The following is a 21,235-nucleotide window of genomic DNA, read 5'->3' on the forward strand; positions in this document are numbered from 1 at the left end:
ATGTAAAGACGGTGGAAGAAACCAATTGCGCCACCAGAAATTCATACAAACGGATTTGCCAGTGGAAAAACAAAAGTCATCATTGGTGCTCCACGAGTAAAGATGATCGAGACAACACTGAAGGCACTGATCAAGGAGACAAGTCTGTGGAGAACTGCAACAGATGGCAAACTCGTCAACAAAAAGTGAGCCAAAGATACCTGGCAGGAGGTAGGACATAATAGGGTTAATGACGATAGCAAAGAGGATGACGTTCAGAATAGAAACCTAAGGCACATTGTTTTCCTGGATAAAAGTGTCTGACAAGGCAGAACCCACAGGGAGCTTGAAAACATGGTCTTTTAAAAATTCCTAAAGGAAATGGGGCATGCAGCCACAGAAGGCCCACGTGCAGAGAGTACAGAGGATACCAGCCCTCCAGCTGGTGTCATAGGCTTTCTCCAAATCGAAAACCACAGCCGCAGTCTGGTATTTCCGCAGAAAACCATTTGTGACATGGGTTGACAAAGTGACAAGATGGTCCACACTGTGCAGTGGTTAGTAAATTACAAGATTCAAGCCACCATACCAGCCGGGCATGAATCATACATTCCATCACCTTGCAAACATAGCTGGTGAGAGAAATAGAGTGATAAACTGAAGAAAGGTGTTTATATGACAGTGGCTTTATGCTAGCATCTGAGAAACATGCCCCCTGCCCAGATGTGATTGTATGTATGAAGGAGAAATTGCCTGCCTGCAAGAGAAAGGTTCAGTTGCAATTGATACAGTGAGGAGGAGGAGGTGGGCAACCACCCTCAACCTAACACAGGTTACACATTTAGCCGGGTGTCAACAGCACATTCGAGTGTGGTTGTAACAATGACACTGGTAGCAGTGCGTCGGGCTCGGAAAGTAGGGTCGGACTGTAATAACTTCATAGCCTGCTTTGATCTTGGCCGGAAGCACCATGCTATCAATAGAGAGAAAAAGAGAGAGAGAGAGAGAGAGAGAGAGAGAGAGAGAGAGAGAGAGTGTGTGTGTGTGTGTGTGTGTGTGTGTGTGTGTGGACACTAAGGATGCATCTATCTTTTTCATCACCCAATGGATTTCAATGATACCCTGATCAGAGACATACGTTTGGATTTCTGCCTGAGTCAGACCATCAAGCAGCCTAGTGTAAATAACACATGGGAAGAATGAAGCATTCAAAAGGCCTTGACATAAACAGGATAGCCATGGAGATGGGAAGCTGCAAGCAATTTTTGTGCTCGGAATCAGAAGTAGCCTCCAAAAGCAAAGTGCTATTCTGTAAACAGGAGCAGAGTTTCACAGGGCCAGCAGCTGCAGCAATGCCTGTCTGAATAATAAACAGATTTACCACAGTAAAGGACTTACCATCTTCAGTATGTGAAACCACAAGGAACCATGGTGCAGCTGGGAGGTTATTTGAATCATTAGCCTCATTCTGTTTATGTTCAGTTGACGTTGACTGTGAAGGAGATGATTGGCTCATTGCAAGAAAGTCCCCCATGATTGCCAGCATCTCCGATGGCATGCTTCTTCCAACTGGGGGCCCACTCAGAAGGGGTTGCAACCGCCTTGTGATGCTTCACACCTCAGGTCGCACCACCCGAACACCTGACAGAGGGACCAATCGGCAATTTAGGAAGGTAGCAGCTCAGGCAATCAGCCCTCCCTGTGACTGGCCTGTATCAGGGGGTACGTGCGGACCCTATCTGTCAATACGGGACTGGGAATTACTTGTTACCCAGTCACCTGTTATGTATCACACGCATGGGCCAGCCTTCAGGAGTGCACATGGAGGAAGAAGAAAAAGAGAGACCTCAAATGCTGAAGCAGAGGAAGGATAGCAGAAGTGGAATGAAGAAAGAAAAAAGGAGCAAAAGACAGTGGACAGACTGTTCTGATATCGCCTACTGAAAATGCTCAACAAATTTCCAAAACCATCCCACACATGTTCCCCAAGGGAGGGGAAAAAGAACAGCAAGAGGATAGACATGCAGCACGGAAGGGAAAAGATGCTGCAAAGGCTGGGGACCCATAGTAGCCAAGCACAAACCTGCCCAAGAGTGGCAAACCCCCTTGGGGGGTTACTGATATTGATACTGGCAAGATATCAAAATATGTGACATGAATGGCAGTATCCTTTCATTGCACTGAAGTAGAAGCTCAAATATTTTACATCACAAAGGGACCACAGACTTTAGTATGTGACATACGTTTCCACTTGATACCTCTACCCATTCCTGCCAAAAAAAATTATCAGACAGATAGATGGACGGACGGATGGACGAACAGACAGACAGATAGTCTGATAACAAATGACAATTATTTTTTTCTTTTTTTCCTGTTGGGTAATTACAAATTGACAATCTTCTGATTTTTCCTTTAATTGCACTGTAAAACCTTGCTTCTTGTCAAATTTCATGACTCCAGGCCAATGACAAGTATCCTGTAGGTTTTCATGAGTGAGTTTTGGAGTATCAAAACATGTAGCATAAATGGCCATATCTTTTGATTGCATTGACTTAGAAGCACAAATTTTTTATAGTGCTGAGAGACCATAGAACTTAGTACGTAATGTAGATTTCAACTTGCCACATCTGATCATTCCTGAGAAAAATTCTTTTTAAGAGTCAGGCAGACAGACACACAGACAAATGGCCAACAAAGTCATCCTATAAGGGTTCTGTTTTTACTGACTGAAATTGTGGAACCCTAATTAGCATATAAAAGTATACTGAATGCATCGAGACTTAAATATTTGTATGGTTTGGCAAGATTTATGAATTATACATGATCTGATTTGATCGAGTTTTGCTATATAAATATATTTCAGCTCCCTACACATCTTACTAAAAGAGATTATTCTGAAAAAATCAGATAAAATAAAAGCTCCCACAGAAGCAAAAAAATAGCCATTATTCTCAGGCTGCATCTGTGGCTGGACCATGAAGGAGACTTAGTACATTACACAATAAAAAGTTCAATCTCCTGCACACTTCACAGTGTTGTATAAGTGGAACTGACTTTTCAAATTACTCTGCTTATCTACTTATGTACTGAGAACGCACTATGCCCAACTGAATCACTTAAAAACATTTTAGCATATACACCAACATAACTTTTAGGTTCACTGATGCTGATAGCTGAGTAAAATGTGGCTGGCTGCTGTAGCTTTTCAAGCAGTTGACAGCTAGGAGCGGTCAATAAAAACATGTAACAATCAGATGCACTTTTACATGTGAATTCAAAAATTTGCTAGATAGCACACATTACTTTTTATTGTAATATACAGAGTGACGCAGCTAAGATAAACAACCTCGAATATCTAACAATCGCAAATATATCCCAAATGAGTAAATGCATCATGGAGCATTTTTCAAAAATTGTCTGGGACAACAGGTGAATTTTTTGAAGCACTCAGTAATTTTTATGTTCATAGCTGCAGAATTTTGGCACTGAGTTATCTTACTGGAACTATACACTTCTTTCTGTAGCACTGGAAAGATTACGTCAATAGCATAGCATGATCAAACACTACCGGTAATAAGACACAGTGATGCAAACCACTGTCCCATCATCAGGAGAAGAGGTTCCAAAACATCTGCCATACTGTACTAAATGCAAATAAATATCTAACAGCGTCAGTTTGTGATGCTCTTAATGCCCGTCAGTCTGTGCTCTGCTGTTGTAGCAACCACACAAACAGCTCATGAAGCTATTCAGACATCACAATGTATATTACAGCCAAAAAGTGGATTTGGTTTTCAATTATGGCAAAACTTATCAAACTGTAACAGTAACAGTCCAATTGTATGCTGAAAGGTATTCTGATCACACCACACTCTCACAGTTCGTCCTTGTAAATATCATTAAAAAATTCACGAAATTGAAACTGTGAAGAATACAATATGCCAATGAAAAAGAGCAGAAATCAATCAGAGAAGTGCAACTAACATTTTAGCAGTGGGAATACACAATGCACATGACAATGCGATATAGCTCAAATGTACCAATGGAATCAGTCAAAGGAGTGTTCTGTGAACATTACACTCCAGTGCATTTACTCCTTTCCACATTTTGCCAGGTAAATAGCTTCATAGTAATAACTTCCAGTCAGTTATAGTTCTCCAAATGGTGTGTACAAAAACTGCCGTATAATGTGGAATTTGTGTACAAGATTTCAACATTCTGTTTATGGATGCAACATCATTTACACATCATGGACAAATCCATCTTCGCTTGTGGCACTGTTGATCTTGTCATTATCTGATCAATTTCCACATATTATATTGTTTAAGTTCTCTTTGAAGCAACTTTTTAAAGCCACAGAAAAAAATATATAGTTAAAAAGCCCTGTGTCATATGTCAGCAGCTATAAATGTTAAAGATTTCTTGCCTACATCAGAAAACTTGCTACATTGTACACTAAAGTAAGTAAAAATCTCACCTTGATATATTTACTTGTTGTGGATACAGTTTGGGTGGTCTGTCAACTGCTTCACACTGTATATGATAATGGGATTAATGTTCTTGTATAAGAAGAGTAGCACAATTCATCCACAAAACTACCATTCAAAACCCTCGACATCCTTTTGGTGTAGAAACTTAGAACATGTTCTGCGCTGAAATATAATGAAGTATCTCAAAAACAGAATGACCTCCACCATGTCAACCATCATGGATTTCAGAAATATCAATGGCTTCCTACATGCCAACAACTGTTGATTTTGAAAATACTGATCATGTGAAACCCAACTTGCACTTTTCTGACACCTGAAAGCCATGGAGGAAGACTGTCATGTAGATGATGTACTTCCTGGCTTCCAGACAGCATCTGACTCAGTACCGCAGCTATGCTTATTTTCAAATGCAAAAATTTGTGGATGGATTCAAGATTTCTGGTAGGAAGGATGCAGCATGTTATACTGGATGGACAGTCACAGAAGTAACTTTAAATGCACTTCAGAGAAGTCTCTTGGGAGCGTTGCTGTTCATGGTGTACATTTAATAACAATGCAAACAATATTAAGTAGTAACCTCAGCCCATCAAGATGGTGCAGTTAGCTATAGTAAAGTACTGCCTGAAGAAAGCTGCACAAATATTCAGAGCTTGATAAGATTTGAAAGCTGTGCAAAGACAGGCAACTTGCTTTAAATATTCAGAAATGTAAAATCTCAAAAATGAGATCAACAGGAAGTGCAAAATGGCTAAGCAGGAATGACTAGAGGATATATCTAAGGATGTACAAGCTTATATCACTAGCTGTAAGACAGATGCCACCTACAGGAAAATTAAAGAGATCTTTGGAGAAAAAAGAACCACTTGTATGAATATCAAAGGCTCAGACGGAAAACCAGTCCTAAGCAAAGAAGCGGAAGCAGAAAGGTGGAAGGAGTATATAGAGGGTCTATATAAGGGTGATGTAACTGAGAGCAATATTGTGGAAAAAGAAGAGGATGTAGATGAAGATGAGATGGAAGATATGATACTGCATGAAGAATTTGACAGAGCACTGAAAGATTCAAGTCAAAACAAGGCCCTGGGAGTGGACAACATACTGACAGAACTACTGAAAGCCTTGGGAGAGCCATCCCTAACAAAACTCTTTCACGTGATGAGCAAGATGTACGAGATCATTGAAATACCCTCAGACTTGAAGAAGAATATAATAATTCTAATTCCAAAGAAAACAGGTGCTGACAGGTTTGACAATTACTGAATTATCTGTTTAATAAGTCACGGTTGCAAAATACTCACACGACTTATTTACAGAAGAATAGAAAAACTGGTAGAAGCCGACCTCGGGGAAGATCAGTTTGGATTCCGCAGAAATGTAGGAAGATACGAGGCACTCCTAATCCTACAACTTATCTTAGAAGATAGGTTAAGGAAATGAAAACCTATGTTTACAGTATTTGTAGACTTAGAGAAAGCTTTTGACAATCTTGACTGGAATACTCTCTTTCAAATTCTGAAGGTGGCAGGAGTAAAATACAGGGAGCAAAAAGCCATTTACAATTTGCACAGAAGCCAGATGGCAGTTATAAGAGTTGAGGGGTTCAAAAGGGAAGCAGTGGTTGAGAAAGGCGTGAGACAGGGTCATAGCCTATCCCCGATGTCATTCAATCTGTACATTGAGCAAGTAGTAAAGGAAACAAAAGAAAAATTTAGAGTAAGAGTTAAAGTCCAGGGAGAAGAAATAAAAAATCTGAGGTTTGCCAATGACATTGCAATTCTGTCAGAGACAGCAAAGGACTTGGAAGAGCAGTTGAACAGAGTGGACAGTGTCTTGAAAGGAGGATGTAAGATGGATGTCAACAAAAGCAAAATGAGGATAATGGAATGTAATCGAATTAAATCAGGTGATGCTGAGGGAATTAGATTAGGAAATGAGAATCTTAAAGTAGTATATGAGTTTTGCTAATTGGGCAGCAAAACAACTGACAATGGTTGAAGTAGAGAGGATACAAAATGCAGACTGGCAATGGCAAGGAAAGCATTTCTGAAGAACAGAAATTTGTAAAATGTAAACTTTTACAGCTGTAATTGTACCAATTAATAAAATATTTCGGGCTATTATGCCATGGTCGAAAGGATTTCACTTGAAAACTCAACGTTTCATCTCCATCTGCGGAGGACATTTTCAAGGGGGATCGTAGCTTTGTTGAATGTCCAATTCACACCTTGGCTTGCTATTGACTCGCTACTGGCTTGATACTTTGGTTGACCCATGGGAGAGTGTCAGTAGCAAGCCAGGTGTGAATCGGACATTCGACAATGCTACGATCCCCTTGAAAATGTCCTCTGCAGATGGAGATGAAACTTTGGATTTTAGAGTGAAATCCCTTTGATCACGCCATAATTGTCTGGAATATTTTATTAATTGTGAAGAGGAATTTGTTAACATCAAGTATAGATTTAAACATCAGAAAGTCTATTCTGAAAGTATTTCTATGGAGTGTAGCCATTTATGGTTATGAAACATGGATAATAAACAGTTTAGACAGGAAGAGAATAGAAGCTTTAGAAATGTAGTACTATAGAAGAATGCTGAAGATTAGATGGGGATATCATGTAACTAATGAGGACACACTGAATACAATTGGGGAGAAGAGAAATTTGTGGCACAACTTGACTAGAAGACGAGATCGGTTGGTAGGACACATTCTGAGGCATCAAGGGATCACAAATTTAATATTGGAGGGAACCATAGAGGGTAAAAATCATAGAGGGAGACCAAGAGATGAAAACACTAAACAGATTCAGAAGGATGTAAGTTGCAGTAGTTACTCAGAGATGAAGAGGCTTGCACAGGATAGAGTAGCATGAAAAGCTGCACCAAACCAGTCTTTGGACTGAAGGCCACAACAAAAACAACAAAATTTTGCACACTTTACAAATCGCAAAAATGTAGTGTAGGTAACGCAGGCAGTACACTTCAGTTCATTGGTAGAATATTTGAAACAAGCAATCAGTCTACAGAGGAGACAGCTTACAAAACATTTGTGTGATTCATCTTAGAACATTGCTCAGTTGTGTAGGTACTCTCTCGAACAGGACTAGCAAGAGATCTTGGATGTATATAAAGAAGGGCAGCATGGGTGGCTACAGGTTTGGCTGACCGATGGGAGAGTGTCAGGATGATGCTGAAAAAACTGAATTGCCAAGCGTTTGACAACAGACTATCCTGTATAAGCTTACTTACAATGTTTCAAGAACCAATTTTAGGGGATGAATAGAGGAATATGATACAATGTTCTAAGTATTGCATCCTATATGGATCATGAAGACAAGATTAGATTAACTACGTTGTGCACAGTGGCATTTAAGCAATCATTATCATCACACTCCATACATGAACAGAATGAGTAGAAGGCCTAATAACTGATGCTTCTATACACTTCACAGTGTTTTGTAGAGTATGGATGTAGAGGTTTCTCTTTGTTATACCTTATTGTTTGATATTGTTTATTTCTTAATCCTATAATCCAGGTCATTGTTGACTTATTTTTCCAACCTTTATTTGCCATTACTTCTGATATTTTCTTCATATTTTGGTAGATGTCCTCATTACTTCTCATTTACCAACACCCTGTTCTTTGAATTGCTTATTTATATTATACACAGACGTGACAAAAGTCACTGGTTAGCGACATGCACATATACAGATGGTGGTAGTATCGTGTACACATGGTATAAGAGGGCAGTGCATTGGCAGAGATGTCATTTGTACTCGTGTGATTCATGTGAAAAGATTTTTGAAGTGATTATGGCCATACGACAGGAATTAACGGACTTGGAATGCAGAATGGTAATTACAGTTAGATGCATGGGACATTCCATTTTGGAAATTGTTAGGGAATTCAGTTCTGAGATTCACACTGTCAAGAGTGTGCCTTGAATACCAAATTTCAGACAACGCAGTGGCCTTCACTTAATGACCAAGAGTAGCGTCATTTGTGCAGAGATGTCAGTGATAACAGATAAGCAACACTGCATGCAATAAGCTCAAAAATCAATGTGGGACGTACGATCAAAGTATCCATTAGGAAAGCATAGCAAAATTTGGCAATGATGGGCTGTGGTGGCAGATGATTGATGCGAATGCCTTTGCCAACAGCGCAATATCACCTGCAGTGCTTCTCCAGGGCTTGTGACAGTATTAGTTGGACCCTACATCACCGGAACACCATGGCCTGGTCAGATGAGTCCCTGTTTCAGTTGGTAAGAGCTGATGGGGGGCTTTGAATGTGGCACTGACCTCTCAAAGCCACAGGCGTAGCTTGTCAACAAGGCAATGTGCAAACTCATGGTAGCTTCGTAATGGTGTGGGCTGTGTTCACATGGGCTGTACTGTGTCCTCTGCCCAACTCAACCAATATCTGACTAAAAATGGTTATTTTCAGCTACTTGGAGACCATTTGTCGACTCTGTGTTCCAAAACAACAATGGAATTTTTATGGATGACCATGTGCTGTGTCACTGGGCCACAACTGATCGCGATTGGTTTGAAGAAGAACAATATGGACAGTTCGAGTGATTGATTAGGCCATCCAGGTCACCGACATGGGGCATAATCGAGAGTACAGTTCACAGACAAAATCCTGCACTGGCAACACTTTTCATTTATGGACAGCTGCAGAGGCACCATTACTCAATATTTCTGCAGGTGACTTCCAACAAGTTGCTGAGTCCATGCCACATCGAGTTGCTGCACTATACCGGACAAAAGCTGATCCGACCCGGTCTTAGGAGGTATCCCACGACTTTTGTCACCTCAGGAGGAGGAGGACGAGATTACTGTCTAGCATTCCGTCGACAACAAGGTCATTAGAGACGGAGTACAAGCTCAGATTAGGAAAGGATTGGGAAGGAAATCGGCTGTGCCATTTCAAAGGAACCATCCCAGCATTTGCCTGAAATGATTTAGGGTAATCACGGAAAACCTAAATCAGGATGGCCGGAGATGGGTTTGAACCATCATCCCCCCCGAATGTTGTCACCTCAGTGTATTATTATTATTATTATTATTAGTAGTAGTAGTAGTAGTAGTAGTAGTAGTAGTAGCAGCAGCAGTAGCACATTACCTGGGAGTTGCATGGTAGTCAACAGACATGATTTTCAGAATAAGTGTGTTTACATCTATTTTTGGATCATCTTTGATTGCCAAAGGGAATGTTAGTAGAGGAACTGGTCCCATAACTTCAGAAAATTCAGCAAAAACTATGAAATCTTCTTTTGTGCAATAACATTCCTCCTAAAACAAAACCACAATGATGTTATTGGTGTTTAGAATGCCTGTAATGCCATTTACATGTGACAAATGGGCAACAGTTCAATAAATGAAGCCTCATTTTAAACTGCCAACTTTCTGCAAAACCTGTAAACACATCCTGCAATAATGGAATCGGCACATTTAAAAAAGAAAGTAACACAATTCATCTTATGAACAGACAATAAGCATTTCAAACAGAAGTTGAGCATTGTAACTCAGACTTCATATTTGGATTTTTCTTCTGCACACAATTGGATTCTTCTTCAGAACGCAATGTACAAGAACAAAACTTTGAAAGCGGCACTACAATGTTCAGCTTCTATGCACTACAATGTTCGACACCTCCCCTTATGGTGTCTCCACTTATCCCATCGTCTTTACTCCTTCCTGGATTTTTTATAATTATTCATACCGTCTATGCTAGATGGGGGAGGGAAATGTTCTACTCATAAGCTGCTGGAAAAAAGGAAGAACTGGAGCAGACTTTTACTCTAAACACTGTTGGTATTTATGTTGAGTAAACGATCATACTCATATGTTTGAAAGTGCTGTTATTTTGTTCTCTGATTTCTATCCATTCACTCTTTCCAATAAGTGTATTCCAATTTTGCAACTGAAAAGTAGTATACTCCATGTAATGATGATGGGCAAAAGTATTAGAAAACTGGAAGTTTAGCAGTGAAAATAAGAAATGTCAGAATAAGAGAAGGCATGATTCATATCCAACTAAAATTAAACACAACAGCATCTCACACGAGGCATAAATATGCCTTACAAGCATATCTGCTAGCACACAAACTGAATAACAAAAATACCACAAAGTGTTCATCAACAATATAAAATGATAAGACAGTGCGACTGCATATGGAATTTGAAGAAAGAAAACATTGAGGTTATATGTTTATGTTATATTTATTTCTAGAAAATGGGTCTTACAAAATATCTTCTGTATCATAATTTAAACCCAATACAAATAAATAACAGTATTAAACTACTACCACACAACACGTTGAATTTTTTTTTTATGAAAATGCAGAAGTATTACTACAGCAGGAAAACAACACAAAAACAGATTGTTAATGAGTAAAAAGTAAATATGGGGCTATTACAAATGATTGAAGCGATTTCATAAATTCACTGTAGCTCCATTCATTGTCATATGGTCACGACACACTACAGATACGTAGAAAAACTCATAAAGTTTTGTTCGGCTGAAGCCGCACTTCAGGTTTCTGCCGCCAGAGCGCTCGAGAGCGCAGTGAGACAAAATGGTGACAGGAGCCGAGAAAGCGTATGTCGTGCTTGAAATGCACTCACATCAGTCAGTCATAACAGTGCAACGACACTTCAGGACGAAGTTCAACGAAGATCCACCAACTGCTAACTCCATTCGGCGATGGTATGCGCAGTTTAAAGCTTCTGGATGCCTCTGTAAGGGGAAATCAACGGGTCGGCCTGCAGTGAGCGAAGAAACGGTTGAACGCGTGCGAGCAAGTTTCACGCGTAGCCCGCGGAAGTCGACGAATAAAGCAAGCAGGGAGATAAACGTACCACAGCTGACGGTTTGGAAAATCTTACGGAAAAGGCTAAAGCAGAAGCCTTACCGTTTACAATTGCTACAAGCCCTGACACCCGATGACAAAGTCAAACGCTTTGAATTTTCGGTGCGGTTGCAACAGCTCATGGAAGAGGATGCGTTCAGTGTGAAACTTGTTTTCAGTGATGAAGCAACATTTTTTCTTAATGGTGAAGTGAACAGACACAATGTGCGAATCTGGGCGGTAGAGAATCCTCACGCATTCGTGCAGCAAATTCGCAATTCACCAAAAGTTAACGTGTTTTGTGCAATCTCATGGTTTAAAGTTTACGGCCCCTTTTTCTTCTGTGAAAAAAACGTTACAGGACACGTGTATCTGGACATGCTGGAAAATTGGCTCGTGCCACAACTGGAGACCGACAGCGCCGACTTCATCTTTCAACAGGATGGTGCTCCACCGCACTTCCATCATGATGTTCGGCATTTCTTAAACAGGAGATTGGAAAACCGATGGATCGGTCGTGGTGGAGATCATGATCAGCAATTCATGTCATGGCCTCCACGCTCTCCTGACTTAACCCCATGCGATTTCTTTCTGTGGGGTTATGTGAAAGATTCAGTGTTTAAACCTCCTCTACCAAGAAATGTGCTAGAACTGCGAGCTCGCATCAATGATGCTTTCGAACTCATTGATGGGGACATGCTGCGCCGAGTGTGGGAGGAACTTGATTATCGGCTTGATGTCTGCCAAATCACTAAAGGGGCACATATCAAACATTTGTGAATGCCTAAAAAAACTTTTTGAGTTTTTGTATGTGTGTGCAAAGCATTGTGAAAATATCTCAAATAATAAAGTTATTGTAGAGCTGTGAAATCGCTTCAATCATTTGTAATAACCCTGTATTGGCTTAGGATCAGATGCAAAATATCACTGTAACAAAGACAAAAAATGGCTCCCCTATACATTAATAAAATATTCTTCCACAGATTTCAGGACAATAATAATAACAAGACAGGCGAAATACCCTCAGACTTCCAAGAAGAATATAATAATACCAGTTTCACAGCAAGCAGGTGTTGATAGGTGTGAATATTACCGAACTATCAGTTTACAAAGTCATGGTTGAAGAATACTAACATGAATTCCTTACAGAAGAACAGAACAACGGGTAGAAGCCCAGCTTGGGGAAGATCAATTTGGGTTCTGGAGAAATGAAGGAACACATGAGGCAGAACTAACCCTCCAACTTCACTTACCAGTTAGGTTAAGGAGAGGCAAACCTATGTTTTCACCAGGTATGGAAGTGAAACATGGGAGACAAACAGTTTAGACAAGAACTGAACAGGAGCTTTCAAATTGTGGTGCTACAGATTATATGGGTACGTTGTGTACCTAATGAGAAGGCACTGAAAAGAATTGGGGAGACAAGAAATTTGTGGCATAACCTGACCAGAAGAAGAGATAGGGAGATAGGACACATTGTGAGACATCAAGGAATCGCCAGTTTAGTGCTGGAGGGAAGTGTGTGTGTGGGGGGGGAGGGGGGGGGGGAGGTAAAAATCATAGAGGGAGACCAAGGGATGAATACAGTACACAGAAACAGAAGCATGTAGGTTCCATTAGTTATCTGGAGGTAAAGAGACTTGCACAGGATAGACGTAAACTATCCCAAGAAAGTTCCTTAACAAAATTTGAAGAACTGACTAAACAATTACTCTAGGAATATATTACAATCCCCTGTGTATTACTCACATAGGGATCATGAGGATAAGACTAGAATAATTACTGCATGCACAGAGACATTCAAACAATCATTCTTCCCGTGCTCCATATGTGATTGTAACAGGAAGAAACTCTAATAACTGGTACAGTGGGACGTACACTCTACTGTGCACCTCATGGTGGTTTGCAGTGTACAGATAAAGGTGTAGATATAGTAGCTTTGAGATCTGCTACAAACCAACTTTTCAAACTGAAGATAATAACAGCAACAATATGTTTTTATGCAATTTTTTATTTTACTCCTAAAAATGAGGAGGAAATTTAGAGATGTTATAGCTGAGTATCAAAAGAAGTCATTGTGCTGAAACCAGTTTGCATTCTGGCTAGCAGTAAGCACTCTATCAATATGGCAGTTCTTGATGAAATCAAACCTCCTCAGAACTTATGAGGAAATTAAAAGTAGAATAAAAAATAAATAATGCTGTATTTACATTTCCTCCAAATTCAAATATATCTCTTAAATCTATTGCTTAGCTGTGGATCTTTCCCCTTTCCTCCATAAATTCTTCAATATCTAATTCCATGCCTTCCCTCTACAGTATTTGTATAGAAATCCGAGGAAAGGAAGAAAGGAACATTCACCAACACAACAAGGTGCAACATAATAATAATAATAATAATAATAATAATAATAATAATAATAGAGAGCAATTCATTGCTCATGTCAGTTTTTATTATTATTATATTACTGAACTATGTTCACACAAATTAAAGAACAAAATTTCACAAATTAAAGAACAAAATTTTAGACAAAATAAAAAGTAAATTGATATCTTGAAATGTATAAAGCACATTAAACAATCAACAGAGCAGTGTTTTGCTATACAAAATTATGCTTACATTTAGACGCCAGTAAGGCCTGTTGGCCATGCATGAAGACTTAAGAATAAGAAAAGAACTTTCAAGTAAAGTTCAAAACATTAACAAGTTTTCACAGTAACCATGAGTTGAGTTTTGGGTGTTGCTGTAATAGTTTTGAGTCAGCTGTCAGTCTTCGTTGGTGAAGCACTGGGAGATTAGCAAGTAAGGTATGCAGCTTTTCCGTTATATTAATTCTTAAATTCTTTGCACGTTTTTGTGAGCTCACATAGTTTAGTACATGAATTCACTGTGTATTTCTGTATTTGAGAGGTGTAGTATCACAGTTTTGTAACCGTAACAAAAACATTCTCACTGTCTGTAGTGCAGTGGTCATTTGTTTGTTTTGGTGGACCAGTAACCACGGAGCACAGTTCAGTCAGTTGCTAGCCTCCACTGGTGAAGCTGCAGGAGACCAGCAAGCCACACATTTAGCTTTTTCTGTTGGTTTCATACTTCAGTCCTTAAGTTAGCTGGAGGAACAGGATATGCGCATGTTTTGTGTGGGCACAGGAGGAACTGCCCACAGTTCGAAAGCTGCTAAAGGCGGTTGTAGGCATGGTCAGCCATTTCCAGGCTGCTGCCTCTGGATATAGCGGCAGTGGAGCACCTGGCACCTTATATGGGATGCCTTAGGTGTCACTCATGTCACCCAAAAGACCTGATGCCGAGGCATTTTGCACTATACCTGTCGCAGGGAATCAATGTTCACTGCATGCCGAATTGCAGGATGCTCAAGGTGGAAAGCCAGTGTGGATACTGGCCAGCTGACCTTGCCCTCACCCTGTGAAATGATAGTTGGTCACTCCTTCAGCAGGTCCAAGCAGGCATACATGGGGAGGAGTTAACTAGTTATTGGGAGTTCCAACGTTACGTGAATTATGGAGCTCCTTAGGGAAATAGTGTCCAGGGTTCAATGTGCACTCAGTACATTTGTTGGGGGCCCCCATCTGAGATGTGGAGGAGGTCCTGCCTGCAGCTATCAAGCAGGCAGGGTGCACATGTCTGCAAGTTCTGGTTCATATCGGCACCAATGAAATCCGTCACTTAGGCTATTAGGCCACCCTCAATTCATACGGGCAGCTGGCAGAAGTGGTGAAGACTGCTGGCCTCATGTGAAGGGTGGAAGCAGAGCTTACAATTTGCAGCATTGTTCCTAGAACTCATCAGGGTCCTTTGGCTTGGATCCGAGTGGGTAGTCTGAACCAAAGGCTCCTTTGATTTTACGAAGGCCTTGACTGCAGATTTCTAGACCTGTGTTATGGGGTCAAGAACTGTACAATTTTCATTGATAGACCAAGAGCACACGACACAAAGAAAGCAGCTACTCGGGTAGCAAAGTACTTCAGGAGTGCACATGGAGGTTTTTTAGGCTAGGCTGTAGTTTGAGGGCCTCTGACGAACACTCGCCAGCCAACTCACAGGGAGCGAAATCAGATTGTGCACACAAAGTAGACACACTATGACTGTCAAAATTTTAATTATAAATTGCCAAAGTATTCATAATGAAGTTCCTGAACTTACTGCCCTCCAGGAAAAAATTGTCACACTCAAATCACTCTTGGAACTGAAATATAAAGAAAGTTTCTGAACTTACAGCTCTCCAGGGAAAGCAATCATTTTCAAATTCCTCTCATAACTGAGAGTTGGCTGAAATCCAAAGTAGAAAGCTCCGAAATATTTAGTGAGGCATGCAACATATATCAAGGTGACAGATTAGATGTCATAGGAGAGCAAGTGTTCAGCGCTGTCAATAAAAATATCATATCTATTGTGAACAAAAGTGAGTCTGACTGTGACATTAGCTGGACATGAGTAGTAAGCCAAGTCGATTATTTGATGTTTTTACCAGACACCTGATTTTGCCATAATACTTGTAGAATCATTCAAGGAAAGGCTATGCCTAGTAGCATGGGAACACCCAGATTATGCAGTACTAGTTGGAGGCAGCTTTAATCTATCAAGTATAGATTGGAACATCTATGGATTCACTGCAGGTGGTATGAGCAGATACTCTTGGAAAGTACTTTTGAACATGTTTTCCAAAAACTGCCTTGAACAACTAGTTCGACAACCTACATGCAAAGGAAATATTTTAGGCCCAGTAGCTACAAATAGGCTTGACCTTATCAACAGTGTCGGTATAGACACACGGATTAGAGATCATGATATCATCATAGTGATGATGGTTACTAAAGTTAATAAGACTTTCAAGAAGGCTAGGAGAGTATTTACGCTGCAGAAAGCGGACAAGCAGTTGCTAGCATCCCACTTACACAGTGAATGGCCATAATTTAGTTGCAATATGATGGACGTAGACATGGTCCTCTGGACATGTATGTGCCAGTAAGTGGGTCAAGGCTGGAAAGACCCTCCATAGTTCAATAATCAAATTCAGAAAACGATGAGGAAACAGAGATTGTTGCACTCTCGGTCCAAAAAAGAATGCACAAATGTTGACAGGTAAAGTTAGATATTCATGCGTCCATAAGATCAATGCACAAAGCGTACAAAAACTGCCAATGTCATACCTTAGCAAAAGATCTTGCCAAGAACCCACGAAAATTCTGATCATATGTAAAATCACTAAGCAGGTTGAAGGCTCCTGTCCATTTACTCCTTGACCAGTCGGGTTTGGCAATAGAAGACAGTGAAACACAGGATGAAGTTTTAAATTTCAGAGTTTCAGAAATCATTCATGCAGGACAATCATACGAACATGAAGGACATATAAGTAAACTTCCCTGGCATAGAGGAGCAACTGAAGGAGTTGAAAATAAATATGTTGCCAGGTCCGGATGGAATCCCAGTTAGGCTTTGCAGAATTTGCTCCACAGCACTGGAACTTTACTTGACCTGCATTAATCATGAATCTCTCACCCAGCACAAAGTCCCAAGCAAATGGAAAAGAATGCAGGTGACTCCTGTAGATAAGAAAGTGAAAGAAGAGACTCACATAATTGCGGACCAATATCCTTAAGGTCGGTTTGTGGCAGAATTCTTGAACACTTTCTGAGTTTGAATATCACAAATTTTCTCGAGACAGAAAAGCTTCTGCCCACAAATCAGTGTAGATTAAGAAAGTGCCACTCGTGCGAAACTCAACTTGCCCTTTTCTCACTATATGCTACAAACCATGGATAGAAGCAACACTGTACCCCACTGCAGACAGCTGATGAGGGTTCAAACATATGGAATAGGTTTCCAGATATGTGAGTGGCTCAAAGACTTTTTAAGTAATAGAACTCAGTGGAAAGTCCTCAATGGTGACTGTCCATCACAGGCACTTATTCTTAGAAATGATTTGGTAGAAAGGGTGAACAGCTATTTATGGCTGTTTGCTGATGATGCTGTGATGTATGGGAAGGTGTCGTCCTTGAATGACTGTAAGGGGACACAAGATGACTTAGGCAGAATTTCTAGTTGGTATGGTGAATGGCAGCTTTCTCTAAATGTAGAAAAATGTAAGTTAATGGGGATGAGTAGGAAAAACAATCCTATAACATTCAGAACAGCATTCATAATGCACTGCTTGATGCTATCACATCAATTAAATATCGATGAATAATATTGCAAAGCGATATGAAATAGAATGTACACATCAGGTTGAGAGTTGGGAAGGCAACTGCTCGATTTTGTTTAATGGGGAGAATTTTGGGAAAGCGCAGCTCATTAATAAAGGAGATGGCGTAGGGAATGCTAGTGCACCAAATTTTCAAGTCTGCTCAAGTGTTTGGGATACCCACCATATCAGATTAAAGGAAGACATTGAAACAATTCAGAGCCATGCTGCTTGATTTCATACTGATAGGTTCGATCAGCACCCACCTGTTATGGAAATGCTTCACGAACTCAAACAGGCGTCCCTGAAGGGAAGGCAATGCTCTTTTCATGAGGTACTATTGAGGAAATTTAGAGAACTGGCATTTGTGGCCAACTGCAGATCAATTCTACTGTCACCAATGTACATTTTGCTTAAGGAACACAAAGATAAGATGAGAGGAATTAGGCCTCATATGTTGGCTAGTAGACAGTCATTTTTCCCTCATTCTATTTGCAAGTCAAACAGGAAAGGAAACGACTAGTAGTGGTACATGGTAGCCTCTGCGATGGACCACATATAATTAAGATGAGCTACAACTATCTCTGTGATTTTTTTTTTTTTTTTTTCAGTCAGTAAGAAGGCACATGTGGCAACGGGTATTACAGCTCACAGATGTCAATCAAAATTGTTGAAGACATTGCAAGTGGCATTTTATTATTATTGTCAGAGGATCTTGAATCCAATTTGTCTCTACATTGGACATAACAACAGAAACATTGTTGTTAGTTAAAGCATCTATCTGATGTTTTCCTTGGGGTGAAAATGAAAGATGCTACAAACCAATGAAGCAGAACAAAAAACTGGTTAAAAAATGCCATATTTGGAGCATAACTAATAGGGCAGTCAGTACCATTGGTATGTGGTTCTTAAAGAACAGATTAAGGCTCAACTGCAAGAAAGTGCAGTGCACTGTAACATTCAACATCTTGTGCAGAGACAATGCTGCTATCTTTATTATAAAATAACATCCACTATGTTTGACATCAGAATGAAAAGGCTTGTTTACTTTGCTTTCACTCTACCATCTTCTGTTGTATCATATTTTGCAGCAACTCTGTGCATCGGATAAGAAAATTCCTTGCCTAGAAAAGGGCACTCAGGCAGTTCTGCAATGTCAGCTAGTGAACTACACAGGGGCTGTTGTGTAGGTGTCTCAGAATGCTATCTCTGTCATCACCATATGTATGCTTAGTCGTAAGAGTCATTGTTGACAACATTCATTCAGCGTTGGACCTGGTGACCTAGTGGTAAAGCACATGCTTGGAGACTGAGAGGTTGTGGCTTGAATCCTGGTTGAAACAGTATATTTTCCTGTCTGCCTTTAATTTGCCCTTCACCTCTCAATAATGTGAAGATTTGCCAGGAATGACATGTGGTTCAGATTCCATGTTAAGCTGTAGGTCTGCTTCTGTTGGGAGGATTACTGTGGTTGGTTAGGGACACAAAAGTCTTTGAGGAGGAGTTCAATGTCTTTCAACATGTACTAGGCCATTGATCTATACGAACTTATTCTTCTTTCTTTCTTTCTTTGTTATGTCCAATTAAAGAGCACATTTGAACTTGTTACTTTGGTCTGGTGGTTTTGTTTCCTTCTTCTCTTACCAAAATCTCTTCATGATTTATCTGTGTTGTTTCCTGCATGCGCCTGTCCATTGTTTCCCAGAGATCTTTATAGCTTTCTCTGTGAATGTGTGATCAACAAGATGGTATCTTCTGTAGTGTTCATTTCTCATAAGTCCTGTTTAGTTTCTTCTAATCAAGAGATTTTTGCATGTTTTGAATTTCTTATATTGAGTACATACCTTTTTAGTTAACCTAGTGTTATCTGTGTTCCACAGATGTGACCACAAACTTCAAGCATCTCCTATGATTGCATCAGTGAACTTGTCTACAGGTGTGTATAGGGCAGCAGTTTTTCTTTTAACCCATGTGGCATTTACATTAATCTCACTGTAAATTTTTTTGAGAAATTTTCACTCTCCCTTTCCAATTTCATCAATTTTGGACTGATGTAGTTTCTGAGACCACAAAAATTATTATTATTATTATTCCCGAGTGAAGATACAACAGAAAAATAATTTGCACTTGAATAACTCTTCCTGTAAGTTTTGTAAAGAAAGGTATGGACTATTCAGCAGGTTTCATTTTCAATGGACTTCAAGCAGAAATGAGACAAACTTATTAATAAACTATAAGTCTTCAAATTGAAGTTGGGAGGTTTCCTTGCTCGACACACCTTCCATTCTGCACAGGAGTTCCTTGCAACACTCTCTCACAATTTCTTTCATGCTTGACTAATTCTTTAGTTTCTTTTGTTTGTCAGTTTTTCTATCAGTATTTTGTAAAGTGTGTACTGACTTGTTCCACAGTTAAGCAGCTTTACTTCCATGGTCCCATGAAACCCGATAACAGAATAAATGGAACAGCCACATTCTGAGTACCACATCTAAATCTTTGGACAAACTTACTTTATTTCTTTCCTTTTACCTTGAACCTAGAGTGTTATCTATTCACATACTTCATTTCCTCTTTAGGCAGTAAATAAGATGTAGACTTTTGTCACAGAGTCTCACTTTATAAATGTCAACTGCTTTTTATTGAAGTGACAATTATACCAATTACAACCACTATTCAATAATGCACCAATATGAATTTAATCAATCTTGAAATACCGAAGAACTAGAAGAAAGCAAGAACCCAAAGCAGTACAAAATTGATGCTTCCTTCCCGCCCATTTCCAAGCAGTCTGGAGAGGAAGCCTAACAATTTGCATAATTTTATAAGAATGAAGGCAGTCATTGATACAAGTGTCTGTGACACAGTGGTAAGTTTGAAGGTAGCTTGGTATGGTGATCCTCACAAGATCTTGCTACAGAAATCAATGAATGAAATTTTATTACCACAGAAGACAGTGTAATCTGGAGTACAGCAGTTATCACCATCCAGCATTACTCATTGCAGGGCACCCGGAAGGCAATTCAATCTCATTGGCTGTCGACATTTGGTGGAGGCAGATGTCAACAACAATTCTAGACCAGGTAACTTCCTGGCAGGACCTGCATTATGTACTGTTGTCAAATAACTACTGCTAAAAATGCAAACAGATGTTCCACAGCAAGTGGCACCTGACACTAAAAATGCTGTCACGCCTTTTCTGGTGAAAATGTAATAGACTGAGACAAAAGCTTCTTCTTCTTCTTCGGTTATCAACCCACAGGTTGGTTGGCAGCAGCACGCCATTCCGTTCTTTTGTCAACTTTCTTCTTCATATCTGCATAGGTCTGGCACCCGATGTCATTTATTACTTGTTGAATGTAGCTTAATCTAGGTCGTCCTCGGCGAGTTCTTCCTTCAATGATTCCTTCTAATATTCTCTTAATGAAATTGTTATGCCGTAAAATGTGACCTATGAAGGTTATTCTTCTTTTCTGTATATTTCGCCAAAGAGATCTGTTTTCTTTCACTCTTCTGAGGACATCTTCGTTTGTAGCCTTGTCTCGCCAGCTGATTTTTTCCATTCTCCGGTAGCACCACATTTCGAATGCCTCTAATCTTCTCTTTTCTTCTTTTCCACAAGTCCAAGTTTCACATCCGTAAAGGGCTGTACTCCACAAAAGCTGTAGACAGGCAATCTGCTTATTAAAAATTTAATTACTGAGATTTACATT

The 21,235-nt window shown here is 39.8% G+C and overlaps 1 protein-coding gene across 1 annotated transcript in view; it reads right to left on the bottom strand.

Moving 5' to 3' along the window:
- LOC124777039 (guanine nucleotide exchange protein smcr8b-like) overlaps positions 1-21,235 on the bottom strand; it is a 105,845-nt gene that overhangs the window by 67,803 nt on the left and 16,807 nt on the right. Inside the window, exon 3 of the mRNA XM_047252305.1 lies at positions 9,598-9,767. Within this exon, the coding sequence (XP_047108261.1) occupies positions 9,598-9,767 (170 nt within the window). The remainder of the gene's footprint in view (positions 1-9,597; positions 9,768-21,235) is intronic.

This window comes from Schistocerca piceifrons, chromosome 2 (assembly GCF_021461385.2).
Source record: "Schistocerca piceifrons isolate TAMUIC-IGC-003096 chromosome 2, iqSchPice1.1, whole genome shotgun sequence".
NCBI classification, from domain to species: Eukaryota; Metazoa; Arthropoda; class Insecta; order Orthoptera; family Acrididae; genus Schistocerca; species Schistocerca piceifrons.